At 36.8% G+C, this 23,425-nt stretch overlaps 1 protein-coding gene across 2 annotated transcripts in view; it reads left to right on the top strand.

Annotated features, from left to right (window-relative positions):
* UMAD1 (UBAP1-MVB12-associated (UMA) domain containing 1) overlaps positions 1 to 22,697 on the top strand; it is a 79,058-nt gene extending 56,361 nt beyond the window's left edge. For both annotated transcript variants that reach the window (XM_030970932.1, XM_030970931.1), the window contains exons 4-5: positions 4,116 to 4,201; positions 20,956 to 22,697. In XM_030970932.1, coding sequence (XP_030826792.1) covers positions 4,116 to 4,201; positions 20,956 to 21,213 — 344 coding nt within the window. In that variant the 3' untranslated portion in view covers positions 21,214 to 22,697. The remainder of the gene's footprint in view (positions 1 to 4,115; positions 4,202 to 20,955) is intronic.
* The last annotated feature ends 728 nt before the right edge of the window (positions 22,698 to 23,425 follow it).

Raw genomic sequence — 23,425 nt, forward strand, 5'->3', positions numbered from 1 at the left:
GGAACACTGATTATTTGGGCCTGGAAAAGGCTTAATATAACTGAAAAACAGCCTCCCAAGACTGAGGATTTGAAACACAAGCTGATCTGGACAGTAGGATAAATAAGCCTACTACTTTCTTTTCAAACTTTAAATATTTTCCCATTGATAAGGAAGGGAATATTTTACAGCAATAAGCATGATTGGTTTTTTCCTGATAAATTTTCCCAGTAAAGTACTGCATATTACAGATTATGCTGCTGATATTTAAACCATATTACATTTCATGAAGTGCCCTCTATTTCTAATTCTTATAGACTTTAAACAGTATACATCATTTTTTGATATATGACTTAGATTTATTTTCGAGAGGAGTTTTATGACTGAAATTTACACAATGCTTAAACCAAGGTATATATGAGCCAGAATCTAAGTGGTTTTTTAAATAAGTAATTTTGTCTTTTATCCCCTGATTAAAATACAGCTTTAAAGTTGCTCTAGTTCAAACAAATTATTCAAGAAATCTTATGGCCTGTATTTTTACAGGAGTTTAGGCTAGGTGATTACCATAGTCCTTCTGCCCTTATCTGTGAACATATTTGCAGTTCTGATGAAAGACTTTATGGGGGCGCTTTCCACTAAGGTCATGTATTTGTGATTTTTCTTCAGAGCCAGGTTTCAGTTGCTTAGTTTGGCAAAAAATATGGTGGTATACCTATTTACATCAAGATTGTGTAAGAGAACTTGTTTGGGGGGGCTTTCTCCCAGGTTTGGAGGGGAGGGAGGGTGGCTTGGTTGTTCGGGGTTTTTCCCCAGTCAAAAGCTATCAACTAAAATGTTTGAAGTGCTCAAAAGGACCCACACAGTTCCTGCACCCAAAGGTTTGTGCTCTCATGGATGTCTGTCTGTCTGGTGTTTGGCATCATCCCCCTTCCTCACATAGTGGTAGGTGGGTGGGAAGAGGAGATCGCAGAGTTGCAGAGGAAAAGAGGAAAACCCAGGCCAGAGGGAAGCATTTTAAAGGCTGAGCCTGAAGAGGAAAGACAAACTATGACTTGCACTTAAGGAAAGAGATTAGACTGTAAGTCAATGGGAAACAAAGGCAAGCTAAACAAAAAAACCAAAACCAAAACAAAAAGCAAAAAAAAAAAGAACAAACAAAAAAACACCACAAAAAAAAAATTGGGTGGCTAAACATGATGAGTCAGCCATGGTGAGCTAGATAGGGTTGGGAATTGATAGAGCTGGGGAGGTATGTCACAGTTAATTAATTATTTGGGCCAGTAGATATAAGGATGACTAATTGGTTGAATATTTGAGATAGGAACCAGTGAAAGTACACTGAAAATACCAATTTATCTGGAAAAATAGTCCATCCTGCTGGATGTTTTAGACAGTTTGGTGTCTTTGGCAGCTGCCTATCACTGCTTCAACTCCATAAACTCAAATAATAAAAGTCTGTACAAAGAGTCATGGCTTATCCTTGCAGGACCATATGCCTGAAAATTTAGCAAGATGTTGGGGTTTCCCCATTTTATTTTTTTTTAACAAAGAAAAATTCTGCATTGAACTGCAGTTTCACAAAGGCACTTTGAATTGTGAAACAGTACAGGTATTCCTATACTGCGCTTGTGAATTTTGGGAGCTGGATGACAAAGTTCTAAGTAAAATTTCATTTCTCTCTAAATGAGTTGTTCTTATTCTTCCTTTCTTATGATCATTTATGACCTTTTTGTCTCGATACAAACCAAGAGTCTTTTCATCTTAAGGAAAACTAATCGCAGGGAAAAAGTATATCCTGGATAGCATTAACACATATGCATTGGGTTTTCTTAATGTGTTCAAAAACTTTTGAATGCTTTGTCAGGGATGATTTGTAAAGACAAGGAGTAGAATGTTGGTTCCTGTGTTTATGGAATCCCTGCTGTAACGTTTTTCAGTGTGTTTATGTAAACACCCAACTTCACCAAGTACGTCCCATTGGACTGCCCAGCCAGCTGTGCCCTTACAGGCTTGGTGAGCATGTCCAGCTCGCTGCAGTCTCCCAGCACCTTCCCAAGGCTTCATCACACAGCTAAGCTCCCTGATCTAGGGACAGGGTATCCTGTGGAGTCTTTCTTCCTGCATTGATCATTGAATGTAGGACTAGAAGGGAACACAAACAGGTCATTCATCTTCCTTGTCTTGGCATGATTGAAACCATTCACAACAGATGTTTCTTCAACCCATCTCTGAAGCCCTTTGGAGATTAACCACTGTTAAGAGAAACCATTTTGTTAGGTTGTTCAAAGTGCTTAGGTAGCCTTACTCCTGGAGAAACTGATCTAGCCTAAATTTGGTACTATTTAAATCTGTTTGCAGTCTCATCCACAGCAAGTGTACCAAAAATACACCTTACTGCCCTCTTCCTGCATCTGTTAACCACTTTTACACCTCCCTGAGGCAGGGTGCATTTACAAAGCTTATAATAATTTTTGTTTGCAGGCCTCTACTTCATTATAAATGTAAACTAACTGTTCAACATTCATGATTTTCATGACTGTTATTTACCTTGTTATCTTATAGGTGCTTACAAATTGTGTTTTTCAAGGTACTGGGAGTGGAATGGAAGATTAACTGAATCTCCGTCTCCTTCCTTCTCCCACCCCTCTTTTTTTTTAATAGCTCTTGTGAATACAAGTGCTTTGGAGTATTTTATGTAGAGAATTACTAGTTTACTAAGAAGCATCTTTCAACTCCAGAAAAGGCCTTGGAAAGTGTAAACATTAATGAAATTAACAGGCATCAAAGACCCATGACAAAGACAATTATGATGATTCTCTGCATACACTGCTAGGAATAATATTGGGTATTAAAAGCAGACACAAAAAATATATATTAGTGCTTGTTTTCATAAAAAAATACCAAATATTGTGTTGTACTTCAGGGATCTGACCAGTCAGAGCTGGGGGGCCATGGCAATATGGAGCAAACATGCATGGACCTCAGTGCCATTGGCTTTTCAGCCTAGCTGGGCACGGGCAGAAGGTGGCTGCTGTTTCCAAAGGCTTCTGCCTGGTGCATTGGCTCTTAAGTAAACCTCTGAAAGAAATGGAATAGGGAAGCCAGAACCACTGGTTTAGCAAAGTTAAACTACAGTAACTTGAACCCTTTTATTTTGAATTGTTGCTGCAGGACTATTTAAAGATACAGACTTCCAAAATATGCCATTACAGAAAACAGTATGAATTCAAATAAAAATAAAACCAAAATTATGTAACTAAATCTTTAATCTTTCTCAGTTGTCTGCTCTTACAAACTATTTACTGACTACTACTAATAGCAGAAGGAGATAATCTGCAAAATCTTTACAGCTTCTGGTACACTCTTCCATTGACAAAGAAAATTGGAGAAGATAGGATAGGTAGACATTTGTTTTGCAATATCTGAGAAACAAGTTCTGGTTTTGTTTTGTTTTGTTTTGTTTTGTTTTTTTTTTTACTACCTCTACCTTTTAAATAAAATTGATAATGTACCTTCTGTCTTAAGAATAAATGTGAAAATAATCTGTCTCTGGTTTATTGCTGTCATCTGCCCATCTGTAGATCAGTACCAGCTGCAGCTTTTGGGATAAACTGAGTTGTGTCTTGTTGGTAAAATCCTGGGCAGAGGTAGCCCCATATATGCAATGGGAGGATTAGTGCCTAGCCTGCCAAGCAGTCTTTGTCCCCATACAGTCAAAACCAGGCCATTTCTCAGAATGCTTTGTCTCTCTCTCTGCACTCATGCACAGATATCTTACACTGCTATGTACCATTTGCTAAATATTAGAACCTAATGGTCCTAAAGTATGCAAAAATAGGGGCCCTGCTTTTTTATTTTTTCCCCTTTTTCCTCACGAATTTTTCCTTTAAATAATTGATACAGATTTTTTTCCCGGGTTTTACAGATCACTTCTCAACGTTTTTGTTTTTATGTTCAAAATTTCTCAGTTCTCTCATTTTCTCTCATGTTCAAAATTGTAAATATAAATGTGGCAACAGAGTCCCCTTTCTCAGGGTATAATTTGATTTTAGGAAGACTGAAGAGGTTTTCTTACTTTATGTAAATTATCAAGGATTTCAGTGATTTAAAAGGGTTTTTTTTAACTTTGGTAGGTGACACAGCTGATGATCAAAGTAGAGACTCAAAGGATAAAACTTCATTTCCGGAGACCAGACCGAGGTACAGTCAACCATCACAGGTAGGAGACTTTTTCCTTATGCACACATATGAAACTTCCACAGCAGCTCATTTAAGAAGCATGAATGTCCTGCAGAAGATGATTTCACCACATTCACATCTTCCATTGGCCTTCCCAACTCCCAGCCTTCCTCGTCATCTATCATAAAACGCAGCACTGCTATTAATTAGATGGCAATAATATGAAGCCCACTGCTGTGGATTTGAAAAGGAAACAGCAGAAGTCTGCGCTGTATGGTATTGCTGGATATCTTATTTTTATACTTGAGTTGTGCAAGCATGAAACTGTAGCAAGAATGTTCATGAATTGCAGAGAAGCCTTAGTGTGGTGAGTAGTGATGGCAAAAGTCGCACATTTACATAAACCATCTATTTCCACAACTGCCATTATGAGTAACATGTACATATGTGAGTATAATAGATTGTCTTTATTATGTGTTTCCTTTCTGTTTCTCTACTGTGTGGCTGTAAATCTCAACTTCTTTTTCTTTGGTTTATTTGATATTTGATACATGTTTGCAGGCGAGGGCTTTTAAGAATATTTCTGCATATGCTGTACATCTTCTCCACATACTCTGAAAATGTTTTTGTACCAAGTATGGGCCTGTTTTCCATTGCCATGTAGTTTTAGCTGTTTGCAAGGTGACTGAAGATGTTTGGCTTGGACTTTTTGTGCTTTTGTGGTGGTTCATTTATTTTGCTTAACCTATCCTGTCTCTTTTTCCCATATCTCACCTTGGTACTAACAGTGTCTGTCTGTCTGTCTCTTTCCAATACTGTTTCACTATTTATTATTGCTAAGTCCCTTGGTATAGTAGAGGTGTGTGTGACAATTTTCCACCTCTAAGAGTGGTTTGCGTGTATGTGTGGCCTGTAGTCTTCTTTTCTAATTAAAAGTTTAAAACTGTGTCCTGTACAAAAATCTTTTAATTCATTGGAAGTAATGAGTAGTTTGCCTTCTGATAATGTTGTATGAATTAGTTCCAACCAATTGCAAAGTTTTAGTCTGACTTTTAGATCCACATCTGAGCCAGGGTGTTTTGCAACTGAAGTCCTGCAGATCTGGGCAGTATAATTAATTGATGTTGTAGTTATCTACTGGACAAATGTAGTTTTCCTTAATGTGATGTTCTTGCTGGGGATGGTGAACTGCCAGTTACTGCAGCCTCAGTGGTTTGTTCAGTTCTGTGGAATTTCAGGAAAAGAGGAACTTGCATTGATTTTAAGTTTTATGAGTTAGAGAGAAGAAGCAAAGTTTTCAAAATAAAATAGCAGATATTACAGTGAAAATGAAACAAAGATAAATTTTCACCTTTCTATTAAAATACTTACATGTCACAAATATACAATACATAAAAATACAAAAACATGAACTGGCTTGGGACAGAATCAATTAAATTAAGATCCAGCACTATTTAGGCAATTCATTCCAGAGTATTTGGACTTCACATTTACTCAAAGGAATTCTCAAGTTCTCAAATTAAGTAGAATAATTGTGAATCATGGAAATTAAATGGATAATTCTGGCTATTAGGAAAGAAAGTAATGTTCCTCCTTTCAGTGGTGACTATATTTTTGTAAATTAGTGGGATAATTTACCAATTTAGAGAAACTGGAAAAGCATTGTATTACACATTCAATATGTCATGGAGACATAGCACATCAATTGAAATAATAACCTTGTTAGTATAAAAACACAAATTCTTGAAAAACATAGAACAGTATGCTAAAATATAGTTGTTACTGCAAAGTGGCATCTGATATTTATCATGCAGAACCGAACAAAAGAACATTTAGTTCATCAACCACGTCATCATTTCAGTTACTGGAAACCTGCTTTTATTTTAAAATATAAACTTTTTCACTACTTATTAGATATAAACTTTCTGGAACATGAAAAGTGCTTTTGGAAATGTGATTTAAAGAAGTGTGAAGTAATACTTTGTTCATGGATTTTCAAAGGGGAAATGAGGTTGAGTTTGATTTTTTGAAGAAATTATCTTCTGGGGTGTTTTTTGGTAATGGCCATCATCTTTGGAATTTCCCATTTCCTTAGGTACTGTTGGATTTGCTTGCTGTACAATGACTGAATTGCCAAGTTCGTTTATTTGTATCATCTTGTATAAATTATTTAAACCAATGCACAAATAAAAGTTTACATCAAGATGGTCTTGCTGCCACTCGGAATATGTAACAGAACCTCTTGCAAGCCCTGCCATACCTCAGTTGGGGTTGTTTTCAGCTGTTTGGATATTGCATGCGTGTTAGGGGAATTGCAGGTCATTGGAAACTCCTTGGAGGAAGGAGTTCTCAAAGGCCAACTTAAGCCCAAACATTTTATCTCCTGCTTTGAACAAGCTCCTATATGGAATGTCCTCTCCATCTCCACAAGTATGGACAGGGGGTTGGGAGGGTCATCTCCTGATGCTGGTCAGTCCTAGGGGGATGTGTTGTTGTCCAGCAGAGTAATGAGTGCTCTGGGCCTAATCAAGCGTGTCTGATCCCTCTGAAGTTGCTTCAGGCTCATGAGCTAAAAGTCACACACATATTTAAGTGCTTTTCTGGATTGTGTCCAAAATGGTTAGTGCTCTGCAGGGCCAAGAACTTAGATTAGTCTTATTAGTGATTAAATTGGTAAATAAGTGACCATGAAATACAAAGCTAATTTTAACTGCAACACAATCATAATAGGAAGAGACACTATGATTTGGGTTTTTTATGCTTGTGATTTTTCCATTATTACCATACAATTTCCAGATAATTCAATCTTTATCTACTTTCATTGGGAATTTGAGGTTATAGAAAATAGCAGAATGGAAAGGTTAGTTTTGATACATGAAGAGTGCTAGAGACCCCAGTAATATGATGGGGTTATTTTGATAATGAGCTATTCAATTGGTAAAGCAAATTAGTACAACCATGTATTTTTGCCCTACTGTGAGAGCAATTATGTAGCATATCTATTAGGAGACATAAAAATATTTTTGACAGATGGTATGGCTTTGAATTAGGATTTATGAAGATTATTGTGTGTCTGGTGTCCAGGACACCTGGGATTATTACATTGATGTAAGAAACAACAACAAAAAAATTCCATTTCTGGTAATCACTGTAGTGTTTTGTGTCTCCCTACTGTCACCTTAAAAAGCAGTTCATGTTTATTTGATCTTGCACTTCTGGGTAATCTGACATGGGCCCTTTAGCCAACAGATGTCAGCAGATTTAATGGGGGAAAACTGGACCAGTAAGTGTATTAAAATAAACTACCAAAAATGAAAGCCATCTTTAGATTTTAAATTAGGATTTTTATCTTGCTGTGTCTTTTTTTTTGTTTTTCCTTATAGTCCTACTTCTCCCTCAAACACTTAATAGTTATTGCCTTCTATCTAAGGAGCTTGTTATATGTTTTCTAGGGCAAGAGAGAATCCTCCAAGGGATTGCTTAATCCATAATTATCTAATTTATATGTTGTTGTTATAGCCACTCTAATTATATACCTTGCTGTGATTCTTATCATCTTAGGACTTAGTTTTCTTTATGAATTGTAATAGTTCTGCTATGATTCTTGTGCCCTTTCTTTTCATAATTTGCTGTTAAAAGCTGAGAACACAGTAGATAGAAGTTCCTGAAGTAAATTTTAAATTATCTGTGATTTTATGCAAATAGAAATAGGTATGCACCATTTTAGGCAAGTATCTAAATAAATTAGGAATTTTTTTTTTATGTTTTAATTGGCATTGACTCATCCTTTATACAGCTGCTGTGTAAAGGATTCTGCATGGATGTAAATAACAGTTTCCTAGACATCTGGTTAGGGGACGTATGAGTCAGAAAGACAGAAATACTATGAAATATAAAATATGTCTTAGTATTTAGATATATATAGTATAAGAGATATGTAGCAGAAGAGATAATGAGAGTTGAGAATCTGCAGAGTAGTAGAAAAATAAATTAGTTTTTTACTCCTCTAGTGAAATTAACAGGTATTGCTGAAGTTGATAGACTTTTAGGATATCCTTTAGAGCTTCCACAGGTGATATAATTCCAAGGCATGAATAATATTACTGTTATTTTGTTTTCTTTTTTTTTTCAATTAAAATGAATTGCTTCTATCAGACCTATTAGTCGCTATTTTTTCCTTAAGTTTGTCTGTCTGGATTATTTTTACAAGTTACTAGAAAAGGAGTTATTACTGATCATGTCTCTGTTCACTTACTGACTCTTGGTTTATGGTTCAGGGGGTCCCATATTTAAAATCACAAGAAGGGTGTTCTGGGCTAGATTTGTTGCATCAGTTTAAATTCCCTACATTTACTTTAGAGAAAGCAGTTTATATTTCAAATTTATTGTGATCACATTATTTGTGATTAGCGTGCTCTCTTTTGACAAAATCCAGGATCTATTGAAAAGGTTGTTGCTTAGCTTGGCTTTTTTTTTTTTCTTAGAAGCTCTTATAAGGTAGAATTCTAGTCATGGCCTGGTTAGACTAATTGATTGTCATATGTCATATTAACTCTAAGATCTTCTTTTTCATATATAAAACCCGTAAGGCATGTTGGTCCATATTTTCTCTCTTCCTAATTGCATATGTAAGCAATAATCACTTACTGAAATTATCCACTCTTAGAAGGGACTGGAATAAGACTGTCTGCACAAGTCATCAAGCATATACTTTTCTCTTAAAAGACAAGCTGGTACCATCAGAAGAAAGATGTTATGTTTTACTCAACTATCATGCATGATCATAAGCTGTAAGAAGTGAAGTTTTAACATTATCTTTAAATAAGAATGACTCGTGGACAGCCTTGGCAGCTGCAATGGACATCACCTTTCTTAGCTTCCTTCATCCTTTGTGTGTATGGTAAATAGCTGGGACTTCATTCATGGGGAATCCATGTGCAGCCACAGATGGAAAGTGCATATGAAGTAGAGCTGGCATATGATGAGAAAGGCACAGTATATGCTTGTGATCTTACTGAGAATGAAGGTAAATAGCCCATTCAGCTAAAAAAACCCCAAATATTGCATATTACAGCTATTACATTTTACAACTATTGCATGTTACAGCTATTAGTGTGCAATAACATATTTACTTAGTAAAGCTTCATTATATCATAATGTTCCTATTACTATCTGTTAGATAATTTACCAAAATATTTAGGAGGTCTTTTCATTCTAGGAAGATCTCCAGAACACATAGACCAGTGGGCTTTTGTCTGACCTTACTGGACAACTCAGGGGGAAGGGGAGGGATTATATACACGTTATGTATGAATATATTAGGTATATGTACATACATATGACAAAGTCTGCTCCTCATGTCACAAAGGATTAGTTGCAGTGGCCTCACAAAGAGATTTTTATAAACTGTGATTTGTGCAAGCTACTGACCCAGGGTCAACCAGTAAGACCCGGGGTGTCTTGCAAGACTATCACCTTGTATGGTTTTTCTCAATTCTAAGGTGAATAGCTGGACTGATTTCTGTAACACGATACCCAGCTGGGGTCATTCAGATACTTAGTAATCACAGCACCATCATTAATACTATGTCCATTGTCTTTTTTTTTTAAAGGAAAGCATTATATTTTTAGATATAGGGAACTTGGGTGGAAATTGAGAGATGTGAATTGACGTGGTTGTCACCAACTTCCTCTCTGAACTTAGGAAACAGTTCATTTTACAAAACGTAATGCAGTGCTGTCTTACACTTTTCTATAGCACTTTGCAAGTGTGAAATGCTGTTAAACCCTTTGTGTAACTTCAGCTGAGATTTCAGTACAAGAACTGAGGAAGCCTTACAGTCTTCCCAGGTGGGACATGAATGTTCTGTCTGGCCAGCAAATACATGTGAACACAGCAAATGGATTGGAGCAGCCCCCTCTCCCACAGCCCTGCCTGTGGAGCCAGGAATCAGTGCTGCAGTCAGATTGCACAATTTGTGAGGTTTGAGCAACAGAAGACAAAATGACATCCTGTAGGGAAAGAATGACACACAGGCATGGTATATTTTCATAATTCAGTGCCTGTAGATAGCAAAGTATATACCCACATGTAAAAAGTTCATAAAATAGTATAGTTGGCCTGATTTTCAGACATATACACCAAGTGGTGGTCAAGGCACATGTATGCAGAAGCGCACTCTGCATAATTCCCTATTTAGTTTGGGCAGAGACTCACTGTATGTTCAGTTTAATTGCTTGCTTATTCAGTTACATTGATTGGTTATTTGTAGCAAGAGATGCCCAAACTAGGTGCCCATATGTTCCCATCACCTTTTTTAGCCTTTCTCTAATTTTGGGATCTTCTGACTAGCTAATCCCAGATAAAACTACTGATTATCCTGTATCTCTTGCCCAAATACATGTGGTTAGACTAAAAGCCAGTAATGCTGGTTCACTGTGCTGCTGTCAACAAATCAATCAGTCATCCTGCCTCTCAGAGCAAACCTTCTGGGCTTTCCCAATATTAAAATTGATCTAAAATGCAGTGTAGATCATACATTACTTGATGAGACTGTGTGTGAATATGGCACAGTGATATTTACAAGGTGGTGCATTAGCACAAAATGGTGGGTGAAAGACTGTAGGGTAGGGCAGCTCGTTAACAATTACTCTAAACAGCAAGTAAGGGAAACAACAATGTCCTTAGCTTAGTTGCACTGCCACTTTCAGAGGAAAAAGAATAACCAAACATAAAACTCACCACAAATGGCAGTGGTTAGTCCATTCTAATGAAAGAAAACATGACATGGAAATTGTCCCATTTCAGCCCAGAATGCTAATATTGGTAGACAGAAATATGTTTTTCTGTACTTTCCATCAGTGTTGCTTGATCCTTTTGCTACAATGTAGTTCTGCTGTAATTTTTGCCTTGGAAAAAACCAAACTGGAACTTCACAGCTCCTGTCCATCTTGTGAGAGACTGTGCATTGGGAAGAACATATTCAAATTTTGCTCTAAAGCATTTTTGAAAAATACAAAATAAAATGTAAGTTATTTGTTTACAGTTTTATTTTCTTTACTTCCACAGTACTACTAACTTTAAGAATGTGTTTCTACTGTTTTAATGTGATTAACAGTACTGCTAGATAAAGTCATATCTATCTTAAAAAAAAATGTACCCTTCTTCCTTTTCATTTTGATCCAATTATTTTCCATAGAGAGTCAAAGAGGCCACCTTATTTAAAAGAGGTACACCAGCATTAGTTCCTTTTAAATTAATTAATTAATTAATTTGTCTTTTGCTGCTTTTATAGTCATGACACTTTTATTCCTGAATCTGGAAAGCCTGCTCAGTCAGTGCTGGAGACAACTCAGTCTTGTTGCTGTTTGTAGGCTGGAGCTTTTACAAACTCTGGCTCCTGGTAACCTGTTTACTGAAGGTGGTGTTGACAAGTGTTCCAGTAACAGACTGTTTATGGAGGAAATTAAAGTCAAATACTCATCCTTCCTTTCTCTTACTGACTCAAATCTCTATGGAGAAAGCAGGTGGAAAGTTGTATGAGAAGATACTTGCTTAATTTTTTTTTTTTTTTTGGGTATTAAAATAATTTAAGTTTGTAAACAGGACATATTACTAGTCTTGCCCTGTGCTTGGAATTTAAGCAGCATGATAAAAACCTCAGAACATAGCATTTAGTACAGCAATTTTTATTCATGCATCTGTGTAAGAATCCTTTTAAGATCCAGGGGTTTAGTTACTTAAAAAAACTCTTGGAAGCACAGCTGAGGATGTTGTTCCCAGGTATCGCTGGAGGAAGGTTGACCTGAGTTCAGACTAGTAATTCTGTTCTGTTCCCTCTACTTCTTTTCTGAAAGTCAAATCCAAGATAATTTTCTTTTCCTTTCCTCTGATAGAAATTGTTACACCTCTGTCTTTTTCCTCTCATAGATATTGACAATCTAGGGAGATATTTCATTGATGTTGCTGACTCCCTCAGTTGCTCAAGGAAAGATTTCCTTTCCTTAAAAAAACCGCCAAACCAACAACAAAACAACCTTCTGATCTATACTTTTCCCAGTTTCTCTAATTTGCTGGAAAATGTGTTGGCTTTATTTTTGTGTGTGACTATGTTTGCTAAACATTTTCTTACTTTTTTTTTTTTTTTGTAGACAGCTCTCTTTTGCATTCAAATCCTTGGATTTTCACATACTTAGTACAGTAATGAGAGAATGCAGTGTTAGCCCTCATTTCAGAGGTTGTGCTCCATGGGCATCTACCATCTCAGAGAAGCTGTCATCTTTTTCCTACCATAGCAGGTTACCCTCTTGGAGCTTCTACAGTAGCAGGGGTTGGGAACAAGAGATAGAGAGACATGAATACAGAGACCCTGTTAGTCTACATTTCTGCTGTTCAAGAGATCAATCTCCCAAAAGTCTTTAGGATATTTTTTTTGCTTGAAGCAGTAGAGAAAATACCACATCTTGTTGTCACTAACTACATCGACGAAATGTAGCTGCTAAATTAAAACAAATTATTTAAATATTGTTTTTTAATTTAAATTTTTTTTAATTATGCTATTAACGTTTTATGTTAAATTAATGTCTTAGTCTATTCTCTGGCTATATTTAAAGTCAGTTACCTGAGTTTTGCATTACATCATGAATGAAGGTAGCAGAAAAATAAATGTAAATGCTTTGTGCTTCTGGATGATACTGAAGTTACAAAACAAATCCATTATCAGCATTTATCAGACTTGCCTGTTCATTTTGCAATATATTGACTTGTCCTTCACTTCTGATTTGTGGTTGTGGAATGCAGTGGATGTCTAGGGCTGTGTGCATTTTCAATTACTCAAATTCTTCTGGCTTGCATTTCACTTACTATAGTAATTTTCATTAACTTTTTAATCTTCCAGCACACATGCTTTAGAAAAAAGGAAAAAAAAATCTGGCCCTGTTAATACAATTTCCTGGCATTAGCAGAAGCACAATATACTAAATGTTGTTCATGTTGCTTATTATGCTGAGATCTTTGCTATGAATAGCTTGCATAGTACTTTGAAGGAACAGAGGATCTAGATAAACTGTTCCTTGTTGAACCCACACCCCTGTCTTTCTTCTAAGATAATTTTTATTACAATAATTGTGTTGCAGAGGGGACTGCACTGTAAAGATGGTGCCCTAAAACTCAGGGGCCTCCAGAGAGGAACAGGGAGGCAGCAAGGAAAGGAATCCTGCTATTGAGGGGGCACAACGGTTGATACAGGTCTTCAATTATCAGACCCAACAGTGGGGAAATTGGTTGGGATAGAAGGAAAGATAAGAGCATAATTACTTCACTTAATGATGGGAAATTAGGCCTTATAATTTTGAATAAAGCTTTAGAACATTTTTTATAGTTTCCCATTATAGATGCCCACATTTGAAATGTTTTGGTTCTCTGTCTTCAAACAACTACTGAATGAAATAAATAATAGGAGTTAGGAATAAAGGAATAAAAGTAGGAATTTGAAATTAAAATATCATTATTCAATTTTGGTTATATTAAATTCAATATCTATATATTTATAAATATATATATATTTATAAATATATATAAATTTATCACTAACCTCCCTCAAAATATTTCTTTTGATGTATTGTTATAGGGAATTGAGTAAAACCAGAACCTTCATCTTGTACTGAGTTTGCAAAATTGGTAACAAAGAAAGTAATTTTTTTTTCTGGGATGGCAAAATGAGGTAATTGGTTTAGACGCTAGATTTGAAGTCTTTTGTAGTACTTTAGAATACTTTTCAGGGTAGAATTACATTCTGTAAGTTCTCATAAATAACTCACAGGCATCTCTAGTATTTGCTAGGATTATTGAGAAAAATAGGTCTGTTTCTGGAAAAAGAACATCTTTTTTACAGAAAATATACAATTTTTTACATTAACACACTTTAACCATGGAGCATTCAGAGTATCCAGAGTTCAAATGGTGACCTTGCAGTTCTCCCCCTCTACAGAGATTAACAATTTTATGGCTGTTTGAGAGGGTAATAATCACATCTAATTACAGCAAGTTTATTCTGCATTTACACTATAGAGTTGTTCTAGTAATTACATTTTTCCAATTGTTTTAATGCCAATAAAGATTCAGAAATGTACATCAGTATTGATACTGAAATGTGGTTTAGCAAAACTTTCCCTGCTGTTCTTTGCAGGCCAAGATACTACATGAGGAGCTTTGCTGTAATAAAGAAAAACTGTAGAATGTCAGAGCCTCTTTTCATTGTTTCTTTAGAATTTTTTTCTTTAAGATTTCAGTGACATTAACCTGACCTTGATCCATTCTAGTTAAGAAACAGCTGAAAAGCATGCTCTAGAGGAGAAAGAAAAATACCTAAAATGTATGTAAAAAATTAGTTAAAATACTCTTAAACTCTTTATTTTTAAAATTGGTTCTATTTTACTCTGAATAGCACTATTGATAAACTTCTACAGGTAGCAGGAGCTCTTTAAGAAAGACAAATTGCTGCTTATTACAAAATAAGTTTCATAAGCAGCTTGGAAACTAAAGCCCAAAGCAAATGGGAAAGCTGATTTCCACTGAGAACCATTCTTGCTTTTAAAAGCCTCTCCAAGGACTCAGTGTTAGCCCAAACCTTTCAGCCTGTAGGTCTGCCCTCCTGCAGCCCCTGAGAGCACCAGTCCTTGGCTGCTGCTAAATCCCAGACACTGCAATTCTGCTAAGAAAGCAAGCAAACAACCAGAAGAAATTTGGATATAGCAACAAGCCACTGCAAGGTCTCCAGCACTTCTTACATCTAATTTTGCTGTCCCAACTAAGAATAGCTTTTCTCTTGAGTCTCTGGAGGGGAGGGCTGATTACAATTTTGAGTGAACCTTGAAAGAACAGCAGCTCTCATTATTCACATGTGGTTTTCTGAAACCACAGGGCATTGGTATTGTGCTTGTCCAGGTGGGTTTGTTCCTTTCTTACAGTCCTGTAAGGATGCAGGTCACATACTTTCTGGTGTGTTGGGCTGGTTTTGTGTTAATGTTTTGGGTTGGGGGTTTTATGGTACTTTAAATTGTCATGTTGTGCACTTTCCCCACCACCACCAAGGTTTTACTGGTCCTGCTTTGGACATCAGAAGGAATTTTGGACATCAGAAAGAATTTCTTCACAGAAGGGATTGTTAAAATTGGAATGGACTGGCCAGAGAGGTGATGGAGTCACGATCCCTGGAGGTGTTTAAGGAAAGCCTGGATGTGGCTCTCAGCACCATGGTCTGGTTGACAAGGTGGTGTCTGGTGATAGGTTGGACTCAGTGGTCCCAGAGGTCTTTTCCAATCTTATTGATTCTGGGATCATGTTCCCCTAGGTTACATTTTTGAATGCAAACCTTGTGAGTATTTTTTCTTTTCTCTTCTGTTCATCTTTGCCATTACCATTTTTATTTGAAAAGTGAATTGTTATCATCAATGGAGATACTCATTCTGAGGTTCCCACAAATTTTCTAAGGATGTCCAGTGAATACCCTAAAACATCAACCAAAACACATTAGAGGAACAATCCCATATGACAATTTTCATTTCTAGATACATCAGTAACTACTGCATGGTGCTAAATAAATTCTAGATACCTTATGATTCACTATTTCCAGTAATACCATGAAGTTGCCTGAAATAAAGATAATTCTTTACCACCAGTCACACAGCAAGTGTCTGTCATAAGTATTATATTGCTGGATATCTACTAAATATTCTGGAAGACTGAAGGTACTGTTTCTTTCTCAAGGCTGGTTTTAAAAGAAAAGTAGGTTTGTTTCTGGAAAAAACCCATCTTTTTTACAGAATGTGTAATTTTTTAAAAAATAATCATTTTTGATAGAAAACCTTGTTTGAGGGTTTGGATAATAATAATGCTGGCACTAATCTTTGATTCTCCTTCAGAGCACTGTAAATCCAGCTTCTCAGTGCATTGTAAAATGTGTGGTTTTTCTTCCTTATGAGACTCTTGGCAAACTTTATGGTTAATACAAGGACATGCAGCAAATTAAATGTTTTTAAAAACAGCTGAGAAACATTTTTAACAAAGAGAAAAAAGGAATCATTTACTTTAGAGGGTAGTTTTATACTTTGTTTGTTTCAAAATAACATTGTTTTCAGAGCATAATTAGTGTCTGGTGGCCAGCTACTATATATATTTACATAGTGTTTCTTTTCTCCCTGTTCTTTTGGATTGCAAACCAAGAATACAGAAGACACTTTGCTTATTCAAATTAAATTTTATTGCCATACCTTATGTAATTTTTACTAATTTTTTGACTCCTTGGTGTATGGTGAAATATAAATCAATGATCTTCTCAGTCCATTCAATTAATATTTCTCACAACAGGGTTGTGTGTCATAGCATTTGGCAGTGCTCAGTTTAGCTAATGTCCAGATAATATGCTCTGAATGCACTGTACTCTGCATTAGTTAGGCATTTCAGTAGAAACCAGTGTGACTAATGTGCAATATCAAATTCTCTAGGACTTGCAGTTCTATATGTGCTTGAAGAATGCATGCATAAAGCATAAGCCATTTCATAACCTTGACCTGGGTTGCATCACAGCATTCTGTGCTGGTGTTTGTGCTGGAAGTGACCTCAGCACCCACGGGTGACTGATGTTCTCCACCAGAGTGCCCAGTTCTTCATCACTTTACCTGAAAGTCTGCTAAGGAGGTTGGTTTCAAATGGGTTTAAATGGGCTAAGATGTATTTCATTCATATTCACCATATGAATGAAATACATCTTAGCCCATTTAAAGGATATCTTCACGTTTTCGAAGCACAGAAACATGTCTGGTTTGATAGGGTCTTGCACAGGAGGCCAACATCTAAATATCACTACAGGAATGCTCAGAAACAGCTCTGCATAGCAAAGGGCAATGACTGTCTTGTAGTGACTGCTCTAGGCAGAACTGAAAAATTACTTCTTGTTACCTGAGTTCTTCAGGACAGGAACTTTTTTCTTCATATAGAGAAGAAATATAAAATGTGATTTCTTATAAATGAAAAAGTGAATGCAAACTTTTAAAGATCATTAAAAATAACTGTTTTCATGGAAGAGACAGTAGTGGATTAAATGTGAAACTGAAATAGAAAGTCTAGACTCCTTTTTCATTTGTGTTGTGAATGTTTCTTGTCATATTAGGCCCAAGACCTTCTCATGAGGGGTTGAGTAAACTAAGATCCAAAGACCACTGGAATTAAGATAAGATAATGGCATTTGTTAAACTGACCTGACACTTTCCTTTGTTTCTTACCAGTACTATGTTTATGTCAACCATTCTGGGCTTTCTTTTGATACTATTTTGACTATTCAAATAGTATCATAACCTATTAAGACTATTAAGAACCTCACTGGCAGCCTGCAGAGATTGAGTTTGGTAAAGTGATGCTTTCACAGTAAAATAATTCTAACATAATTCATCCTTCCTTACTGCAGTCTTGCTTTCAACTATGGAGTGGGACTTGGGAGTTAGCAAAGCTGGTCCTTGCTCCATCACTGTCACTATATTGTATCTGCTATGTACAGAAAGGGCTTTAATTTCTGGGTCTGCCCATTTAGCACCATTTTAACAAATGTAAGGTTTATTGAGGAAAAAAGATCCAAGATGCTTTGTTCTTGCTCTGACTTTTTTCTCCTCTTTGAAGTTAGTTTTGCCACGTGATGGTCTAATTTGCATTGCAAATTGTCTTCCCCAGCTTGGGGGACAATTGAGATATAAACAGGTGCTCATAAAAGTATAATTTGCCAATCAAAATAAACATTAGATTCTAGGGATTTCTGATTATCATCTGAATGACGGGAATAGGACAGTGAGTAAGGGATCATTTTCTCCTGAAATGTGGGAGGGGAGAGAGGCAGAAAGGTCTTTGAAGATCTAGTTTAATTGATTCCTAGATGTAACCCAGTTTTTCAGCTGGGGCTTTCTGGCTTCCCTTCAGAATGTGGGAATGATGAAAGACAAGCAAATACCAGCACCTCAATAAATGAAGTTCTTTCTTTCAAGAGGGAATGTAATAAATTCCTGCCGAGTAGAAATTAAGACAAGTTTTTAAGTTTACAGCAGCAACAAATTTAAGGACTCACCTGAAGTGTTGTGGGGCATTCTTTCAGATAAATATTAACATAAATAAATGTTCTGTCTGTTTGGCACTGTTCTTAGCAAGAGAATATGTGTGTACCAGAAGATGTTTATGACTTCTGTTCTAATGCATACCTTGGGCCCTGGCAAGAAGGAAGACTTCTCTCAAAATGTTAGCAATGAGCAGCCACAGAAGCTAATAGCTCTTAAAGGGAGAGCGGATTGGAGATAACTGTGCTGATGAGAAAAGTACAAGAGGTTTTAGTGTTTTTCCTGAACTTAACAGTCTTCCAGTATGATTGCCCATGGTTTTTTTTCTCACAGCTTGGAAAGTTGGAATAGAACTATGGAATAGAACTATCTTCCTGGCTTCTCTGCTAGCTTTCCTATTTTCCCTGTCCTCTAAAGGTACCAGAATCGGTAAGGAAAGCCAAAAGAAATCTTTTCTATGAGCTGTTGCCTCTGCTGTTGCATGTAGCTTTCTGAAGAGCTGTTAACTACATCTAAAAATGGAGAACTGAGAAAAGGAAAGACAGGGAAAATAAAGACATATCTGTAAACTGTAGCTGTAGGAATCCAGTAGTAACAGGCATACCAGTATTACAGTAGCATGGAGAATGTTGTTGTGCATTGGATCATAACCAGTAAGATTAGTAGCTGTCTGTAGCAGTCACTCCTTTTAATAAACTTCTTAACCTTCAGAAATTTTCCATTATTATCCTGTGACATGATAGTAACAGATCTTGGGAAATTTATCTTAAGCCTTAGGTTCCAAATCATTGTATGAACAAAAGCATCCAAGTGAGGGCCCCTTTCAGTGCAGCACCACTCACTAGCCCTTGTGTCCCAGCAGGCTGTGGAGGAGCCGTGCCGCCCAGGACAGTGCTGGCTGTGACACAGCCTGGCCAGGTCATTTGTGTCACTCTTGACTCATCCTTGGCAGGTTAATGGAAGGTTTAGTGTTGGTTTATCTGTCCTACCAGAGGAAATGTTGGGTTGTGTAAGGAATGACTAGTGCTCAGGTTGTGTTCAAGGCAAAGCCAGTCCTTTCTTTGGGAAGAAGATGGAGTATCTTTTCCCTGGGCTAAATGCTCTGAGCAAGAAAACAAAGCACCCACCACCCAAATTGTTCTTCTGTCAGACAGCAGTGCCCTCAGGTTCTCTGGAACAGCCATGATCTGGGATATTCAACTTTAGCACAGGTCAGATATTGAGCAGCACAACACCCCTAAAAATCATGGGTGCAGGCAACCTCCATGTGACTGGAGCCATTTCACTCTTAGGATCAAGTGAATACCAAATTAGTGTTTCAAACTTTCAGTGCTCTTCCTTCCCTATAGCTGTGTAAGCTTTGGAGTTTTCTGGCTGCATGTTGAATATAGGAGGTTGAAAGGAAGAAGTCTGGACTTCATCAAAGTCAGAAATTCCTGTCTGTGTTCATGGCTCTGACAAGACTTGTTAAGCGCTTTCAAACACGTAACTGAATATCTCTGTACGTGTGCTGATACAAAGTAGAAATCCTTACAACAAACATCTCCCTCCTAGAGATCACAGAGTCATTGCGTGATTGGGGTTGGAAGGAACCTTAAAGATCATCTCCAACTCCCAACTCCCCTGTCATTGATAGGGACACCTTCCACTAGACCAGGTTGTTCAGAGCCTGTTATCAGGAACATCATTATGGGTGCCTAATGAGAGGTATCAGTTTGTATAGAATTTTATTTCTATAAAGAGTAAAAAAAATTACATTTGATTTCTAGAGGCAGAGTAAATAGTATTTTCCTTGTTCTTAAAATGGCCAAAGTGTCAGGATAAACAGTAAGATCATAGGTCAGGATCAAAGCTTGCAAGTCTGTTGTGTCCAACATTATTCTCTAAATTGTGTTGACTACTTCTGTATGGCAAGTTTTTATATTTCCTTGTTGGTTTTGGTTCTTGGGTTGTTGGTGTTTGGTTTTTTTTTTAAGTTTTAACTTTGTTTTTCTATAAAGAACATATTTGGTACTGCATATATTTCCTTATATAATAGAATTTACCAGCCAGTCATGCAATTCTATTTCACACTGGAAAACAACATCATTAATCCTTTGAAATAACTGGGATAGGACAGTTCTTAATCACAAAAGTCATGCTTTTCTTGGACAACTTCTGGAAAGGCACAGGAGGAAAAAAAGATGGAGCTTCATCAGTTTATGAAAGGAATTGTATGAAGTAATTTCCCCTAAACAAGACTGAACATAATGACAAAAAGTCCCATGAGCCTTATGGGTTTCATAAATGCAGAGTAATGTTGGGTAGCCTGTCTGAGTTCAAGAAGTGTTTGGACAACATTCTCAGGCACATGTTGTGACTCTTGGGGTGTTCTGTGCAGGGTCAGGAGTTGGACTCAATGATCCTAATTTCCCTTCCAACTCAGCATATTCTGTGTTTGTGATCTCAGTAATCATTACAAAGAGTCTTATTTTTGTTTTAGTCTTAATTCTGGTGGACTTGAGCCAAATAATTATATCAACATGTATTAAGAACTGCTATTGTAGATCTACCTAAACTGAACTCTGAAACTGCTTTTATTTATTTGTTTGGGGTTTTTTTTGTTTCCCTTTGTTAGTAGGTCCTTGTGGTTCTAAGTAAAAAGCCATAGCTGCCTGATTTGTAGTGTGTAAATTTCTGTTCCTCTGTTCTCTTTAGATAAATACGGGGCAGCGGTCACAGTTGCCTGTATCAAGCACAGAGATGGGAAATCAAAGGAGCCAGGCTTTGGAGAGCAGCCCTTTCATGTCAGAGCTCCTGAGCGATGTCCCCTTTGCCCTGGCGCCACATGTGTTAGCAGTGCAGGGCACCCACGGTGACGTTCCTGACCGGCTGCTCACCTACGACATCAATGATAATTTATCAAGGTTTTGGTATGACTTTACGCTTGAAAATTCAGTGCTTTGTGATCCATAATGTTCTCTTTATCTTTTCTGCCTCTGTCAAGGAACAAGTCTTAAATTGAAGATAAAGACTTACTTTAATTGACTTAATATTTTGGGGGCTTGCCGCTGGTATATCAAAGGGGTTATTATTCACAACTGTGATATATTTCTTAGCTTTAAGGGAAGAACAACTTAGTACGTTAAATATTGCATTTATTTCCAAAGAAATCAAGCCTCAGTAGGAGACTGGCTGCTGGTATCTACTTCCAGTAGGTAGGCTGCAGACACAAACATTTGACTTTAAGAGGAAGTCTATGTCTCAACTGTTTTGTTATTTCAATTAGTTACAAAACACATAGATCCTGTTACACATATTAAAATCACCTCTTGATTTTGTACAGATAGAAACCAATATTAATGCTAAAGCAATGCTGCTCTGCATTACTGGACAGAGAGCTTTTCAGTGAAACTAAGTTTTAAAACTCAGAGTTAATTACAAGCCCTCAAGTAATCATTAAGACTTAATAGAATTGGTTAAACTTACCAATTTTAAAGCGAGAATCAGTTGCTTCCTTCCCTTTTCCAGTAGATGGTATTTTGTCTGTCTCATTTTGTGCCTGCCTGGAGAAGTTGTCCCCGCCTGCCTGTTGGCTGCTGTTTGTTCTCATTACCACATGTGTTCCTGATTTATATACAGATCAGCTTTTCCATTTTAACCTCTTTGCCCCCTGAAGAAGGAAATCTCAGGACACGTACTTTTAATGGTCACACCCTTCTTTTTTTAATTTGTGTGCCAGAGGTACAGATGGCAATGTTTAACAACAGGAAAACATTACATTGTTTCTTATCCAACTAAATTAAACTGCTAAATGCCTAAACACACATTCTCACAGACCGCTGTGTCCCCACTCACAAGCTTTGAGCATGTTTTTACCAGCTAAGACCAGAGCTGCTGTTCCACCAGCAACAGCTCTCTGATGTCACATCACAGTTTGTGATGGATGTGTGACCTGTGGCACACACTTGTTTTCTCTCTTGGGGTACAATATAGAGATTGTGCTAAATGTTGATGGATATTTTCCTTTATTTTTTATGCTCTTACACTCTTGTGGTAGCTTAAAGTACATATATTTTCAGACTTGGGTCCTCTTACAGTATTTGAGATAAATACTGTAAAATGATGAAGAAATTACATTGTGAATATGTCTTAGGTTGTTAAATATTAATGGTTTAGAATTTTTTTAAATGTGCATATTTTATATTTTTGACAGCTATGTTCTTAACTGTTTTGAAGGTATTGTTTCAAGGGGAGTATCTGTACTGCACTCAAATAAAAAAGCCAAGTAATAATGAATTATTTTTTATATGTGAGAGTTATTATGTGGTTTCACCTATATTGTTTACTACAACTCTGACCATTCAGCTTTCATGGGAACTTGAACTTGGAAATTCAGTTTGAAAATCTTTTCAGTGTCATTTTAAAATTAGTGTCCTTCTAATAAAATATATCACCCTCTCACCTGATGGATTCTGTGTGCTGTGTTGGTGACTTGCAGTGGTTTAGGTGGCATCCATGACACTGCTTGGAGAATAGTGTGGCTGGGAGCTGGGAAGTAGTCAGGTACTCAGGCCTCATAGAAGGAAGAATTAATTTTATAACAGTTCAGAACTGTTTTGTTTTCTGAGTTTTTTAGTTAACGTATACTCAAAGCACTAAAACAATTTTAATTATTATTTTATATCCAGCAGTTAAAAAATTGATCATTCTACAAATAGCATGTTTCCATTCAAGCTGTCCATTTTGAATCTGAAATGTTTCTGCAGCTGAGCTGGTCTAGAAGCAGAGCTGTAAAGCACTGTTGAAGACCAAACAAACTCACCATATTGGTTCTTTATTTGCTAGCTGACTTGGTGTGTAATTTTTTGCAATAATTTTTTGCCTAAAGTTAGGCAATTTATCTAAAATAATTACATCGTGTCAGATTTGAGCTCTGTTGCACTCACAGGTGTCCTTTCAAAAGGAAAGGAACAGCAAAGGAGAGTAGGGAGGAGATTGTATTCACCATGATGAGAAATGTGGACAGTAGGTTTAAACATTTGGTCTTCATCCTCAATTGTCTCCTGTAAAGGGTAAAATTTACACCCAGCAAAGCACCACTAATGAGCAAGGATACTGGGAATGTGTCTCCTGACTGCCCTCCCTTTAGCAGAGGCTGGGGCTCAAACCTCTCCCTTGCTTGAGA

This window comes from Camarhynchus parvulus, chromosome 2 (assembly GCF_901933205.1).
Source record: "Camarhynchus parvulus chromosome 2, STF_HiC, whole genome shotgun sequence".
Taxonomy (NCBI): Eukaryota; Metazoa; Chordata; class Aves; order Passeriformes; family Thraupidae; genus Camarhynchus; species Camarhynchus parvulus.